The sequence below is a fragment of the Apteryx rowi genome, unplaced genomic scaffold (genome assembly GCF_003343035.1).
Source record: "Apteryx rowi isolate R43461 unplaced genomic scaffold, aptRow1 scaffold_18, whole genome shotgun sequence".
Lineage (NCBI taxonomy): Eukaryota > Metazoa > Chordata > Aves > Apterygiformes > Apterygidae > Apteryx > Apteryx rowi.
The window spans coordinates 5,269,168-5,284,815 of NW_020448085.1; the positions used below are offsets into that span (position 1 = coordinate 5,269,168).

General features: G+C 42.6%; 1 protein-coding gene across 1 annotated transcript in view; it reads left to right on the forward strand.

Annotated features, from left to right (window-relative positions):
- ANTXRL (ANTXR like) overlaps positions 1-15,648 on the forward strand; it is a 60,712-nt gene that overhangs the window by 13,204 nt on the left and 31,860 nt on the right. Inside the window, exons 4-12 of the mRNA XM_026061330.1 lie at positions 1,291-1,368; positions 1,478-1,511; positions 3,600-3,679; positions 3,796-3,864; positions 4,079-4,159; positions 4,260-4,320; positions 11,076-11,174; positions 13,524-13,593; positions 15,374-15,452. Coding sequence (XP_025917115.1) covers positions 1,291-1,368; positions 1,478-1,511; positions 3,600-3,679; positions 3,796-3,864; positions 4,079-4,159; positions 4,260-4,320; positions 11,076-11,174; positions 13,524-13,593; positions 15,374-15,452 — 651 coding nt within the window. The remainder of the gene's footprint in view (positions 1-1,290; positions 1,369-1,477; positions 1,512-3,599; positions 3,680-3,795; positions 3,865-4,078; positions 4,160-4,259; positions 4,321-11,075; positions 11,175-13,523; positions 13,594-15,373; positions 15,453-15,648) is intronic.

Sequence of the window (15,648 nt, forward strand, 5' to 3'; positions counted from 1 at the left end):
CCTTCGCCCCTTGGTGCTCCGGGGCCTCGTCCCAAGCTGGAGACCCCGTGGAAGTCTTGGATTTCCACTGGCTCCGCTGAGCTTTGGCTCAGGCCCTGTTTTGCAGCTCAGTGATGGAGCTCAGCCTTCTTTACTCTTCCCAGGTGGATTTGCTCTTTGCAAGGTGAAAAGTAGACCACAACCCTGTGGCAATATGTTGAAGCTGGTATTAAAACGTTCCCTGACCTAAACCTCTGTTCTCTGCATGGCTTTCCATGTGTGCCTTTTCAGCTTATTTTACACTTGGAAAGGGTAAAAATGTGTTTCTTGCCCTAAGGACATCCCTCATCACAGCCCCAAATTTTAAATTTTACCATCACTCCATATACGTGCCTGTTTCCTCTCTGATTGTGGTTGCACCATCCAAAATGCCCTGTTGCAAAAGAGAGCTTAGAGAGGCTGTCACTGTTATATATTAAAAAAAAAAGCCACAACATTTGAGGCTGACATCTGGATTTCCTACATCTTGCCTATTGAATATTTGTTTCATACTATGGTTGTCTTATTTGTATTCCATCAATATCTGAAAACTTTGCTAAGGATTAAAGTCTTTTAGTGATCAGCTTGGGGAAAATAAATATTAATTTCCCTGAGTGATCCTCTTGGCTTTAGGAGATTTATTTGTGGAGTAAGAAGCTATGCATCAGCAGTCGTGGTATCAGTCTCTCTATTGCCAGGGAACAGTCTATGCCCAAGGAGCTTGTAAATGGGAAGGAAGGTTGGTCAACCCTCGTCTAGAATAGGAAACGCGTAGCATTCCCATCCTGTTTTCATACCTTCTGGCCTCTGTCTTAATAGTGGAAAAGTCCGGATCCCAGCTGTCCTGAAGATTGTTTGAATCATGAGTTTTTATTTGTCTCATTTTCATGACAGGGCCATCAGCTTTTAAATCCTCATTCCATCTGCAGTTTGTCAGAGTTTATATCTGGCATTTGTTTTAGTTCAGTCTTATCCCTGCTGACAGTATACCAGAAGGAGGGAGGGCCAGAGCTGCACCCTTAAAATGCATTTACCCTGATGTTGTATCTTATGTCCAGTTCTGTGCTCCCATGGGTGCTTGGCTGATTTCAGAACTGTTTTTTTGAAACATCTTGGTTCTACCAATCCTTTAGCTTGTGTGTATGCACTCTGTGCAATTTATTGAAGGGGCTCATAATCTAGGTGCATTACAGGAATATCTCAAAGCAGCAAAAAAGAACTTTTATTAAAATTACTTCCTCCTTTTTTTTTTTATTTTCTATCCAAAGGGAGGCCATAAGACGAGGGCTTGAGATTCTTCAGTCTGAAGTGCCTGGAGGAGACACGTTCATGCATGAAGGATTTAAAAGGGTACGGATCACAGTACCTCCTTTTCTTTGATTTATACTTATAAACTTTGCTTTGCTTTGCTTGCTGCTGCTGTACTCAAGAGCTAACAATGTTCTACATTTTATTGCAGGCAAATGAGCAGATTTACCATGAAACCTATGGAGGTAGGCACTGCATGTCACTGATGTTATGTATCTGCATTGAAAAGACAGGGTCGTAGAATTTTTTATATGACCTGCAGTAAACCCACTGAAAGCAGAGCTGGAGAAGGAGCTGGTGTTGCACAATCATTACATTCCATTTGCACTACAGTCCAGCTTTCGCACGGGTGATTCATGGTTTATTAAGACCAGAGGAGACCATTGCAATCACAGATCTGACCCAGTGCAGAACACAAACCGAAGCATTGCAACCAGAACCGCCTGTGCTGCACCCGGAGGACAGGAATACCAGGATTTTCAGGCATCATTGTGTCCTGAGGCTCTCAGCCTTGTCTGTCTCATGCACCCAAGTTCTCATTCAGTTTGGTGTCAGTGTGAATGTGACCAGCTGGAGATCTTGCATCAGTATGAATGGTTTGGGAACAAGTTATCAGTCCACATAAAGTAAATTTTCCCTAAATTTCAGGAGGAAAATATATTTGTGTGTGGGGGGGGATGTTTTCTTTTTCTTTTTTTTTTCCCCCTGTGTAAAAAGAGGGCCTGACTAGTTAAACTGAATGCTTTCTGTCTGGTTTATAACTTGGAGTCAGGTTGTTCTCATTTGTGGGGTGACGGTCTCTTCGGAAGATCCAGAAATGGGTCAATGCCTTTAATAGAGTAGGTTGTGAGTGTGGAGTCTTCAGCAGCAACTCTTTTGTGTGACTTCTCAGGCATTTCTGCCAGAAAAAGCAAGAATTCTGAAGAGTCCAAATGAAAATTATTTTACCTCTCCATAACAGATAACTTAGAGAATAGTTCATTTGCTATTAGCTAATTAGGAAAGAAAAAGCAGTAGATGAGCTCTGAATTTATAAAATAAAATATCAGGAAAGAAACAAGTGTTTGAAAGAAAGCAAAATGAAAAAGAGCTCCAATATTGCAGCTTTTTTAAAGCATCCTGAACAGAAAAAATGAGGAATACAGGAATCATGAGGAATACAGGAATCAAAGCTCTCCACAACCCTTTCACACTTGCAGGTCATTTTTTTAAGGCTTTATGTCTGTGTCTGATGTGACATAGGAAGAACTGCATGGCATAAGAAACCTGTCAGAACTCATCAGTCTTTAATTTCAGACAGTATTGGGGAAAGACACTTGAAATTGTAACAAATTATTTTGAAAAAATAAATACTTCTCTGAAAGTAAGGTATATGTATATTAGCTGCTTTGCTTAAAAGCTGTATTGAAGCAGAATGGTTGATTGAACCATAGTTTGCATATTAATTGGTGTTAATTTTGTTAATGTTTTGCATTTTTCTAGGTAATATTGTGCTATATACTCCATTACTTATACTTACTATCCAAAGTCTATCCAACCTTTTCATTTAAGCTTAGGTGGGACATAAGACAGCTTGTCAGTGCTAGGCAAGACAGGTGAATTTTATCCAGTAGACCTGATCTTGCATTTTGCACACACTCAGAATTACCATGACCATCACTGGCCGTTCTTGTAGCTCAAGAAATGTAGGACTGAACCCCCTGTGGAAGCACCCCTTCCTGCCATGTTGAGTAGGGTTGCTCCTTGAAAACCTACTGGAGAAGTAGGTGAGATGGCAGGAACATTTCTTTCGCAGAGTTCTCCCCTGCTGGTACTCTCTGGCATTTCTGGGCATGGGTTCTGTAGAGGAGTGGGGAAGGGGAGTGGGGCAGACCTCTCCTTCGGAGATCCTTTCTTTCATTTCTCCATGCAAAGGGTCTAGGTGTAATCTCGAGTAGAAAGGAGGGGTGACCTGCAGGTACAGGTGCTGTGTTACACTGGACAGTGAAATTTGTGCATGGACTTGGGTAGAGCAGCGCTCCTCCTTTGGTGCTGTTTGCGCAATGAAGATGCACAGGTTTTGGAGTATTGCATGCTCTTATGCCTCTGACCTTCAGTTGGGGTAGATTAGTGCATCTTCAATGAGGACGATGCCAGTCAGGCTGAGAATCTGGCCTTGTGATTCTGTTTATTTGTCAGCAAAAAGGCATGAATCACCTCAGACTTACTGTTTCATTGCTAACTCTTGTGTCATCCGTATGCAATCTAACTGTGTTAACTTATAATCCATATAGGAGTTCGAACTGCTAGTGTGATTATTGCTCTGACGGATGGAGAATTGCAAGACGTTCAGTTTTATTATGCAGAACAGGAAGTAAGTCACCTTCACATTCACCCAAACTGGTTTATGTCAAACCTGTAAGCATTTACTGTTGGCTCCACTGCTTATATGGCTTTGTATTTAATGGTTTGGTTTTTTTTAACATTTAGGCCAACAGAGCGAGAAGCTTTGGCGCTATTGTTTACTGTGTTGGAGTGAAAGATTTCAATGAAACTCAGGTAATTTTGAATCTGGTTTGCTTGCTTGGTTCTTGTTTAGTTTTTCTGTTATGCTCCTGCACAAGTAACAGCATCAGATGAAGGCATTTATTTAATTACTTAAGGCATAAATCATTTCGTGTCAGTATGATGTCTTTTAGCAAGTATGAAACAGCCCAGTTTTATCCACTGTAATTTTATTTTCCTCCTGATTTATCATTGTCTTTCTTTGCAGCTGTCAACAATTGCTGACAGCATCGATCATGTTTTCCCAGTAACAGGAGGCTTTTATGCCCTAAGAGGAACCATTGATTCGGTAAGTTGGGGATTTTGAAACCTAGAGGAGGACTCTTTCCTGTCTTAATAAAGTGTAGTTAAAAATGGTTATCAAAAATGCCATTATCTCAATCTTCTAGATTCTCAAGAAGTCTTGCATTGAGATCCTAGCGGCTGAACCATCGAGCGTTTGTGCAGGAGGTAAGTTTGTAAAATGGCCTGAGGAGGCAAATACATAACGATGAAGTGTCAGTAGTGACCTGAGGGTGTCAGAGCTGAAGCCCGTGGATGTGTTGGGAAGCCCCCTCAGGCAGCGGGCAAAGCCCTGCGTGTCTCCTCTTAGCTCAGGAACGAGCTTGCGCAGATACGTGTGTAGCTGAATGTCCCTTGGAGAATTAACTGAGGAGCATTTTGGGAGTTAGAGATACCATTTTTAAAAAATATTCAAGAAAAACAGGAGCCAAAAATGATATAAGCTGTATTGCCAAAGATATCTTACTGTCTAATAGTGACAGCTCACAAATTTCTGGAAAGATTGTTTCTTGGATCTGCTAGGACCTGTCAGCAGTTAGAACAGAATTTTGCAAAACATTCAGAGACGTTTCAGGTTTAGTGAACCAGGTATAATAAACTGCATAGGCCAAGATACCTGACGCATTTTCCAAAGTGTTAGTGTTTTGCTCGTTTGCGATAAACGAACTGTTAGTGGCTATGGTAAATGTGAAGAATCCCAAAAGGAGCTGTTGATAATTTCATGCCTTTCATGTTTAGTATATTTAACTTGTATTTGTTCTGGTTTATGTTAGCAATTTGTTTGCTTTATTTTTGCTTATATAAAAGACTGTTGCAGCAGAGTAAGAGTGCCACCATAAGTTTGCTGGAAGGTATAGTTTACAGCGTGGTTGTTCAAAGCTGATGTTCCTGTCTTGTGTTCATTTCCTTATACAAAAGCGAGCACATATAAAATATAAGTATAAAATAGCAATGATGCATGAAAGCTGATCTTGAACGTTCAGATCAAAACAGGAGATTCAGAGAAAATCTAAAAAATCACAGAGAAGAGAAATTGTTCGCTCTTTATTTCCACATGTCAATCACACTATGATCTTGCCCTGAATATTTAAATTTAAAATAAAATATCCTAGTATCTTTTGAATTATTAGTAAAGATATAATTCTGGAATAGACATTTGTCATAAAATCTTATCTGTGAACAATTAAAAAAGGAAAAAAATTGCTTTTGAAAATCTCCTTGCAGAGTTGATCAAAAGTAAAGAAGCAATTTTAAAACTTTGAGATTTCAAAGCTTTTTTTATATCATAGGGTTAATTTTTTTCCCGCTTTTTTATTATATGCCAGACAATTTATTTTGTGGAACATCCTATTACAAGTTTTCTCATTTAGCAAAAAGTGCTTTTAGCTAAAAGAAAATGCCTGTAAATGCTCCAGTAGTGATTTCAGTGATTTCTTAAAACTGTTTGGTGCAATGTTACGAACATGTCATTGAAAGCATTGTTTCAAAAGATTTTGAATTTGAAAATTTGAAAAGATTTTTCAAAAGTCTTAGAATAAATAAATCAGAAGAAGATTTATTTTTTAAAATGGACAATGTTTCAGCAACAAGAACAAAATTTTTCTTTGAGAAAAGGGATCAACTGCGGTTTGTTCTGTCCCGTTCAGTGTCGCTGAAACAACAGCACCTGAGGCTTGGTGCTTGTGTGCCCGAAGGTTTGCTAATGGCAGCAGGGAACTTTAAAATAGGAGGAAGCCACAGTTGCATCTCTGTGACCGGTGCGTACTGTCTGTGTGGGCTAGATGGCCTTTGACACCGAAAGTCAGGCCTGTAGTAGTTTTTGCCATGAGCCTGGTTCTGTCAGCCTTTTTCTGAAATGAACTCCTGCAAGAGGTTTTAAAAGCGTGAGGCTGCAAATATTTACACTTGTGCTTGTCTTTATTATCCTGAGTAAGCCCATTTACTTCAACATAGTCAGGGATTCATCTCTACAGCTCTATACACCACTGTCTCCTGGAGGGAGTCTCCTTGGATTGAACAAGTTTTCTCATGGTATGTGAATCTGGATCCTGAATCCAGTTCACTGGACAGTCAGATGTAGTTCAACTCTAAATGTAATGTGATTTGTGCAGTTTATTATTCAAGCTTTAATTCAGAAAAGTACTGAAGCATATGGAGTCATCTAAGAATTTTAATGTATTTTAAATTTAGGTAATGATTTAATATGGTTTAATAATAGATTAGATAATAGATAAGAAATATCTAATAATAGATAAGAAATATCATTTGGTTGTTGAATGCTATATATAAATGTATATATTGTACATTTAGAGCTAAAAAATTAGAGCATGACTCTTCTGGAAATTTAGTGTTCTGCTCCTCTTTTTCTCTAAATTAAGAATTTTATTAGCATTTAGAAAAATAAGTATTTGAAATTTGCATTTCAAAATGGTGATGAAAAATATCAAAACATCAACATGTGTATAAAATCAGGATCAGCTCTGACATTTGTCCGTAGAGAGAGTATGTATGTAAAATACATCAAGTGCTTGTCTATATATATATGCCTATATTTCTCTAGATATGTGTGTGTGAGTGCATATACTCCTAACTTTAGATTTTTGGAAGAGGGCCATACACCTTGACATTCCCCAGCAAAGCAGCTTGCTTTTTAACAGCCTTGAAATGTGGATCTGTCTGTGCATTTTGTATGAAACTTATCTAAGTAAAGAGGTGATGATCAATTTGGGTTCTGTTGAGCATCATTACTGTTTTTTAGTAATCTGGTATGAGAGTATAAAGGTTGTGTTACTTTGTGTAAACCAGTCTTGACTGGGAGTTAGAACAGGCTCTGACCCACTCATTGTAATCATTCTTGCCACTCATAATTACCTCTGTGTTGGTAACTACTGGTGATCTCAGCTTCATTTTTGATTTGCCAGAGGCTTAGTTAATTGCTGATGAAGCTATTTCCATGTGGTTGTAGCTGAATTACGACAGGTCCAATTGGGACATTGGCTCTGTATGACGAAGCTATCTGGCGAGTCCACTTACAAGTTGATCTAGTCGAGTTATGACAGTTATCTGATGCTTAATGCTTTTTGACCCTGCAAATTTGTAGTCCCTGATGTGGAGAAACATACTTGGGTCCTTTCTCGTCCCTCTGATTTAAAGTGACCAAGACATGCAGCCTGTAAACAGGCTRTCAGTGCAGAATTGGAGGTGCCTCATATCCCGTTTGACAGCATCATTGCTTTGATTATGCTTACGGTACACAGACGTGATTGAAAGGTTTTGCTGGATGTGGCATCCTAGTGGCCGCATCAACCACCAGGTGTGGATGCAAGCCGTCAGCTTCTCGTCAGAGTCACAGAAGCGGAGCCGACAGCACAGCCAGCGCACACCAGCTTCAACCTACCATCTCGCTGCCAGCACTGCCCGGTTGTTTCCGTGCTGACCTTTTTCCCTTCGCTGTCTTGTCAAAAGCTACAATCTACCATCTGACAATAACTAAGGAAGAAAAGGACGCAGCCAGAGCCAGGGCGCAAAATTAAATGGAATTAGCCATTTCAACAGACCATCATCCGAAACGTATTAATGCTCCAGAGCATTTGAAGGACCAGACTTCTTAATAGCAACAACCAAATTCAGTACCAGCTATTCACATTTTCATGCAAGCTTGGTATTGAAACTATATTGTCAGTTTGTGTTGGCAGACAGGTTATTACAAAGGAGATGTTCTCCTTTCGCAACTGACTGTGCAGAGTGGTGATGACAGTGAAAAGAAGGGCAGGAGAAATAAAATGTCTTGACAAGACTAAAGTTCTGGTTGCAGCTTTTATCTTGGATGTTCTGTGCTGAAAGTCTTGTATTTGCTGCATCTTTTTAAAGTCACTGAAATAGCTAACAATTAAGCCTTTGGCTGCTGCCTTTTAAGACCATTATTTCAGGGGCGGAAAATAAATCTAACTTTTATTTCTGCAAGCTGCTTTTGTATAAAGCTGAGACAAAAAGAAATGATCATCTTTGCTGGATGTTTATGTTGCTGTGGAGTGGGCTGGCTAAAAAATTCCAGTGCAATGCGCAGTTGCAACCAAATAGTTCTGGTAGGTGAACATCAGCCAAGCTTGCACTGGGGGCCAGCCATGGCTGTCAGCTCTGCTGGCGGAAAAGGGATGCTGATCAAGAATAACTCTCAGGATGTCAGTTGAGTTAAATGTGGAGTGGCTTAAGGCATGAATCAGACTTGAAGCAGCTCCAGATTTATCCTGGAGTAAGAAGCAGCTGAATTTGCCATACAGTCCACTTTTATTTGTTTAAAGAAGTGCATGCCTCCTCCCCCCAATGGGAACCAGGAAGTATAACTCTTCCCTTAATAAATGGGCCAAATTTTGATATTAGTTTTGTGCTCTTGGCTCTTGGCATGCTCATTAAGGTCTTGAATCCGATTGTCTTTCTTCAGCAAAGTGCCAAAGCATATGTTTCACTTTAATATGTGCTCCAGCAGACGTTTTCTTTTTCCCTCCCAAACTATCTTTTCAGATACCCGCCTTCCCTGCAGCCTGCATTGCTTCAGAGCATTGCTCTAAGGACAAGTTACCATGCGGAAAACTGGAGTGTGGGTTTGCAGTGCTTGATCACAACTTTTCTTGCACATGCCTGTGCCCCATTTGCCCTGAGTGCTAAGTTGCATTAGACTTTGATGTAGTGAGACTATGTTTTTGGCAGGAACAAGCTGTTTGTATGGAAAAGCTAAAGCACTCCACATCCTCATACTAACTTGACTGTGCAGAGCAGGCAGACTAAGCTTAATATGTACTTCAGGCACCTTTGATGGGCCTCATATTGTGTTTTCCAATAACAGTCCTTCATCCAAAGCATACAAATACTGTGGCAGGGCATCATATGAAATGATGTCAAGAGCTAGATCTCACTTATATCACTATAAATTAGGTACTGCTCCCCTCAATCCTATCAGAGTTGTTTTCCTCTCATTTATAGTATTTTGGCCTGAAAATAAGTGATGATACATGTGGACTTGTTCATAGTTTTAATTGTTGCTAGTTGAGAACTTCTCTGCAGTTTATTCTGGTTTTCATCTCTGTAACTTGAAGATTAACCATTTCCAGGGGTATTGTGCTGGTGTTTAATTGATGTGAGAAGAGAGTCAGGTCTCAAATGCTGTTCAGAAGCTGGTGTAAGTGAGCCCTGTGGAGGAAATGGATTCAGCTACAGTATGAGATTTCTGTATAAAAGTGTAACCTGTTTTTGACTTTGCCTTGCTGTGTGATGTGGGTCATAGCTGGTTTCTTGCATGTAGCATGGAAGAGAGATTCAAAAAAGCATTTAGAACAGAACAAATTCATAATGTGTCTTTCTGTCTGCCTTCATTGAAGATGTTAGCTCTGTGGTCAACGTGGCAGCTATGGTGTATTTTGTGACCTAGGGGGAAATTCCCACTGCCATTTCCCCCTCTGGCTACATCTCATGCCCAGCTTGGCAATTCTGGGCTGGCCCCAAGAGGAGGCCTTCTCCTGTGGCTGTACCAGACAGCAACTGTGATGCTGTGTCAAGTTCATCTCTGCATAATACAGTGGGAAGAGTGGCAGATGGCTGTATTGTCCTGTAATCAGATATCTAAGGAGAAACGTTATCCATATAGTTTTAAAAGTATACTATGAAGAAGCTGAGAAACCAAGTCAGCTTTCTTAATACCTTCTTCCTTAAATTACCTTTCCCACTTCTTACCTGTCCTGGCTGTGCTAACGCCAGGTGTGGCTTCATGACTGACATAAGCTCAGCTGGTGCTACCAGCACTCATGGTGTCTCTGCCCGCTCCATCCACCTGCACGTTTCTATTTCCAGCAGATGTTCAACCAGCCAGATCACTTTTACCAATCTTGCTGGCAACAGAGGGTTATTTTTCAGGAGCGTGAGCAAGCTCACTGTACAGCGGCATGATCAGCGGTGCCAGCAAAGGGAGGGGATGTGCAGCTGGGACCTCACTTCTGACAGTGTCATTCCCAGATTGGCCTTGCCCAAACGTCAAACTGCTCTGTCAGTAGAAAAACCATTGAAAGCTTGGCTGAAAAGTCTGAGGAGGCATTCCCTACTTGAATGAACAAATTGCAGTTCCTTATCACAGTAACAACAGAAATCGCAGGTGTCTCCCTTGCCCCTGTCAGGGCCGAGTCAGCAGAAGTTCGGGAGCAGCTGGAGGGCAGGCTGAGCAAGTGCTTGCTCTCTGGCCAGCAGGCAGCCAGAGCAGGTCTGATGTGGTGGGTCTCTTCTTGTGCCATGGGTTGTTTCCCCCACTGGGGTGGGGGCTGTGGAGGAAGGGCATGAAGAAAATGGCAGCTCCTAATTCCTTAGCAACTCCCACATGCAGCAGATGTTAGCATGGATGTGCACTGTGTCAGCTCTTGTATGGGCAGAGACTGTGTTACTCTAGGGCTGGTACCAGATTCAAAGTCTTCCTCTCCGATTCACTGGGAGATGAGGAGGGGAGTCCGGCTTTGTCCTTGTCTGTTTGAATGAGCTCCTGCTGAGATCCAAGTGAGACGTGCCAGGGAGATTAGAGGGAGGATTGATGAGTGTGGTTAGCACAGTTGTCTGGCCTGAGAGCAGAACAGGAACCACAAGATGACATGAGCCGAGTCAGGCTCACAGTATTATCATACCATCTTTAATTAAGGTGCTAAGGCCCTGCGAGATGCTGCAGGAGCAACCTTGAGATGAATGCCACTCTGAAGTGCCAGTACCGCTATGGCATTCTGGGCTATTGCAGTTGAATATTGCAAGGGTCAGTGTGAATCTTTTGGTTCGGACATTGGGCAGAAAGCAGCCATGGTAACATTGTATTTCAGATCACTCTGGAAGGAAATGCTGTATTAGAGGGGTAAAGTTAGCTTTTTTTCATAACTCTTTCTTATTTATCCTTACAGAATCCTTTCAAGTTGTGGTAAGAGGCAATGGCTTTTATCATGCAAGAAATATCGACCAGGTACTCTGCAGCTTCAAGCTCAATGACAGCCTTACTATCAGTAAGTTTGCAGGCTGGTGGGAGCCAGTGCTCCATGTGGTGGTGTCACCTCATGGGACACAGCCCACCTTCCATCCAAGTCGGGGAGTCTTTGCACTGGATGTGGGGGAGCTGGGTAGGAAACTATGCCTAACAGAAGCTTGAAATCCATTCCCGTTCAATCCTGCGACCTGTGAGCATTGCGTTGTGGGGGCTTATGGGGGACGTTCTGCTGCATAGTGAGTTGTGGCCTTATTGTAATGGTTCAGATGGGTGACAGATACAACCAGTAGGGATTGGATATCAGGTTTTAAGAGGGAGGAATAAAATTGCTCCCTATTCCCTTGTTCATCACCAGTTTAAAAAAAATAACACAATGCTATCGTGATCCTCTGGTGATATGTTCGAACTGATTCAGGAGATACTTGCCATAAAGCAGGGCACTTCCAGGCCTGCTCTGTTACTCTGGGACGCAAGTCCCTGGTCTCATTGTAGAGAGTCTGTAACATGGAAACTCACTGTAATTGTTGTACTAAACAGAGGCTTTTGTTTGCTGTCTCAGCAGCCAGGCAAAGGACTGAAAGGCCGAAAAAGATTGAGTGTCCAATTTTTCAGCAGTCTCTTATTCCCAAGCAGCAGTGTATGTCTGGCAGAGTAAAGCACGGTGYAGGGAGGGGAACTTTGCTCTTTTTCTGTATATGCTACCCTTGTTGGCTGAGCACAGTAGGGGCTTTTATATTCTGTCGCGGTCAGTCTGGTGCCTTCCCTAGCAGTGAATTCACTTTCAAGAAGGAGCACATGAATTGCTCCTTCATTTCCCATCCTGGCTGCCTACATGGAGGCTGCATTAAATAAACTCTGGTGGTGTCATTCTCATTCCACTTACAGACGCCCTCTGCCAGAGGTTTGTTTCTTGTGGTTTACCAGGTAGCCAGACTTCAAGCTTTTTCTTTATTGTCCCTATTCCAAAAGCACCTTGACTGGATTTTGCATGGGGAGTGCTAGGGCTGATCTGCATTTTGAAGTACAGAAGAGGAAAACTACCCTGAGTCCACATCTTTTCCATGCTTTGTTTTCTTTGGGTTAGGTCTGCAACAGCTGTAATCTGATGTTATGATGAGACACCGATCTGTGTTGGCTGTTTTTTTGCCCTCAGGTTGGCCCTAAACTCACCAGTATAACTTCCCTGTTTTAGCAGAGATGAGGATGTGGAAATGAGTTTTGTCTTCATGTGCGGTTGGGTGGATGAAGCACGAAGCAGCAAGGAACAACTCTTATGTTTTGTTGCTTGAGTTTCTTTTTCCCTGGACAGAAAGAGTAATCAAGTCTCTACAGTACACATAAGCTGGCAGCTTTTACCCGCCCTAAATTCCCATGGGGTAGACTCTTGTGGACCTGCTGGCTGGGTTGACTCCTTGCTGTCTTTCTCTGACATACACCTTAGCTGCTTTGTTGGGCTATTCAGAGCTCAGCTGCAGTCACAGCAGTGACCTGCTCTGCTCTTGTGCCTCGACCACACACTTTTAGTGGGATGTGCCACTAAAAGGTACAATGGAGGACCATTGCTGGGCCTCCCCTCTGTGTTGGTCAGGGGCCTTGGCTGTGTGGGTGTGAGTTTAGAAAGCGACAGGGTAAGCACTGCTGATTGTTGGAGCAGCAGAGTGCAAGGAGGCAGCAAAGCACCCATTGCCTTGCTTTTGGCTCTGCCTATACCGAACCCTTGGAAAACAGGGCTGGCTGCAGGCGCTGCTGCTGCAAAGGGAAAGCTGGGGATGGAAGAGGCAGCAGCTACTGCAGGATGGGTCCTTGTGGTAAGAGCAGTCCTGACCCCATGCTGCCTGTCTCCCATGTATGACCCTCTGTGGCTTTTTCTCCTGTCTCTCCACTTCAGCTTTGCCCCTTCTGTCCTTCCTTTTCCCAGGGCTCAGACAAACCAGCCTTTGCCTTTCCTCTTTGTGCGTGTATTTGGAGGTGGGTAGAGTTAAATTTTGCCTGTGCTTCTGAGAAGCCATGAGCCACCCCTGGGGTTGGAGTATTTGATATGAGTAAAGTTTGGGTGCACTTTTCAGACAGACAAGAGGAGTGTTACAGAGCCAAATACTGGGTTGACTGTTCCTGTTGATACCAGTATAACATTAGCAGGCTAGAAATGCCACAGCTAGGAAATGGAAGAATGTCAATGTCCCTGACAGCAGTTATCAACCATTTTGAAGTCGACTTTGAGTAAGTAGTACCATTGGGGAATATTGACACTTGTCCATATGCTGAATTCATCTATGGCCCTCACTAATGTTGACATTTCTCCAGGGGGTGGCCTGCTCGAGACAGTTTCTGCTTTACATCCCTGACAGTAATTTTCATTTCTTTTCAGATGAAAAGCCGACCATTGTTCATGATACTTATTTGCTTTGTCCTGCCCCAGTGATAGAAGATGCTGGACAGTAAGTATTGTTTTCCAGCAAATGTTAAGAGAGAGGGGATTTCTGGATGAGGAAGTCATTACTAAGCCAAAGGCTCAGAATTTTGCCCAAAATGCCCAGCTAAGAAGACTTATTGTGGTAGGAATAGAGCCATCCCTTACATGCCAAATCCTCTCCTGGTATAAGAAAGTATAGCCCCATGCTAGGCTCGATCTTCAGCATAGCTTAATCAAAGGCCCTTTTGGATCATGCCCCCATATTGTGATCGTGCAGCACTGGGAGTGAAGCTGGCGTGAACGGCAGCATGATGACAGGTTTTTTTTTTTAACTCTCTGGTGCTCTCAGCCAGTCTGGTACCCTCCTTGGAGCAGTGCTAGACAGAGCATACCATGCAAGAGGCGGGGGGTCAATACCTGGGTATGTGGTTCTCGGGGTCGGGGGGAATGTTGCAGCCACGTGTATTGTTGTAGCTAAGGGAGGAAAAAGGGCTGGTCTTAAAACTTTCAACTCTCACATCAGCTCGGCCACAATCACCCTTGCATCCTTGTGCCCATGTTGTACTGTCTCTAGAGATGCAGATATCTGCAATGACTCAGCGTTGCTGTGTGTCAGGTCTCATTCTGCTTTAATGGATGCTGATGRATGTTTGGATTGCCCCTTCTGTTGCATCCTGCCCAGGGCTTCAAATCTGCAGCAAAAACTGCAACGCAGCAAGTTTCAGGTGTTATTGCGCTGCATCTCTGGAACTTCAGAGCTCCACCTGGGTGGGACTGTCTAATAGGACATCTTGGAAGTCTACCCACATGACCAGGTGGTGTTGTGAGGCTGTCAGCGTGAGGTGACTTGGAGAAAACTAGAGCAATAAGAAAGGTAGGGAGCAGTAGGTTTTGGATACCAGTGGGGAAAATGGGAAGAAGAATTTTGAGTACACACATGTGATTTCTTCTCTGTCCCTATCTCCCATTTTTCAGTTGATTGAATTCTAAGCATACTCTTCATTTTGATTAAAAAGAGATGCTTGATTTGAATTCCTTTGCTGTGTTGTAGATGTTATTTCCTGGTTTTTGCCCTCCTCTGCTTTTGCTGGTGTTAGCATTTTCAGCTGTTTTAATCCCCCAGACTCCTGAGTGAGATGGCACAAGGCCCCGACTTCCTCTGTGGTTATCTTTTGGGTGCTTAAATACTGTATTGAGAGCGAGGTGGGAATGTTGTACTTGTAGGGGGGAAAGTTTAAGTAAGGCTACAAAGAGACAGCTTAGAGCAGATGCCAGGATGGTGTAAATTCTCAGGCCCCTTCTATAATATTGGAGAATGACTGGAGCCAGATTTTGCTTTAATTTCACTGGCATTTCAGTGTTTTTCCCCGACCTCTGTGGAGGTACTCTGGCTTTACCTGGATATAAAAGAAAACACTGTCTGTCTCTTCAAGCTGCAGAAGCTGGGGTTGCAGGGGGAAGCAATACCTTAAAGAAGTTTCTTGTGCTATCTAGGCTAGTATTACAAATGTCTGAGACTACATTATGACTCACTGTCCTAGTGCCCTTTGCCCCAGGTGGGATGGAGCTTTTTTAAAAAGAGCATATGCCCCAACTCAATTAAGTCAACATTAAAAGGCTGGTTCCTGGGCAAGCAAAGAGACAAAGGCAGGTAAGCACCTGAAGCCATGAAACTGCCTTGACTCAGCAGGACGTGTTATCCATGCGTGTTCATGAGCCAATGGCTAAAACACAGCCGGAATAAAGGGAAMAATGGGTATAAAGATGACACTAAAAATAAGTGTATCTATCTGTTTGTGCTTTAGGGTGGTTTTCCTACAAGTCAGCATGAACAACGGGCTAACATTCATCTCCAGCTCTGTCAGCATCACCAGCACACAGTGTGTAAGTAATTGCAATGGGGCTTGACAGAGAAACCATGAGATCTTGGAAAGAGACAGCTGCTCTTCAGGCAAAGCCTCCCTGAATGACCATGAGCTTTCTATAGCTTCTGCATCACAGTTATTGACTGGATCACAGCAAAACTTTGAAAAATAACTAGGGCCAGTTAAGATTAAATTATTGTTGATGATGGATAAAT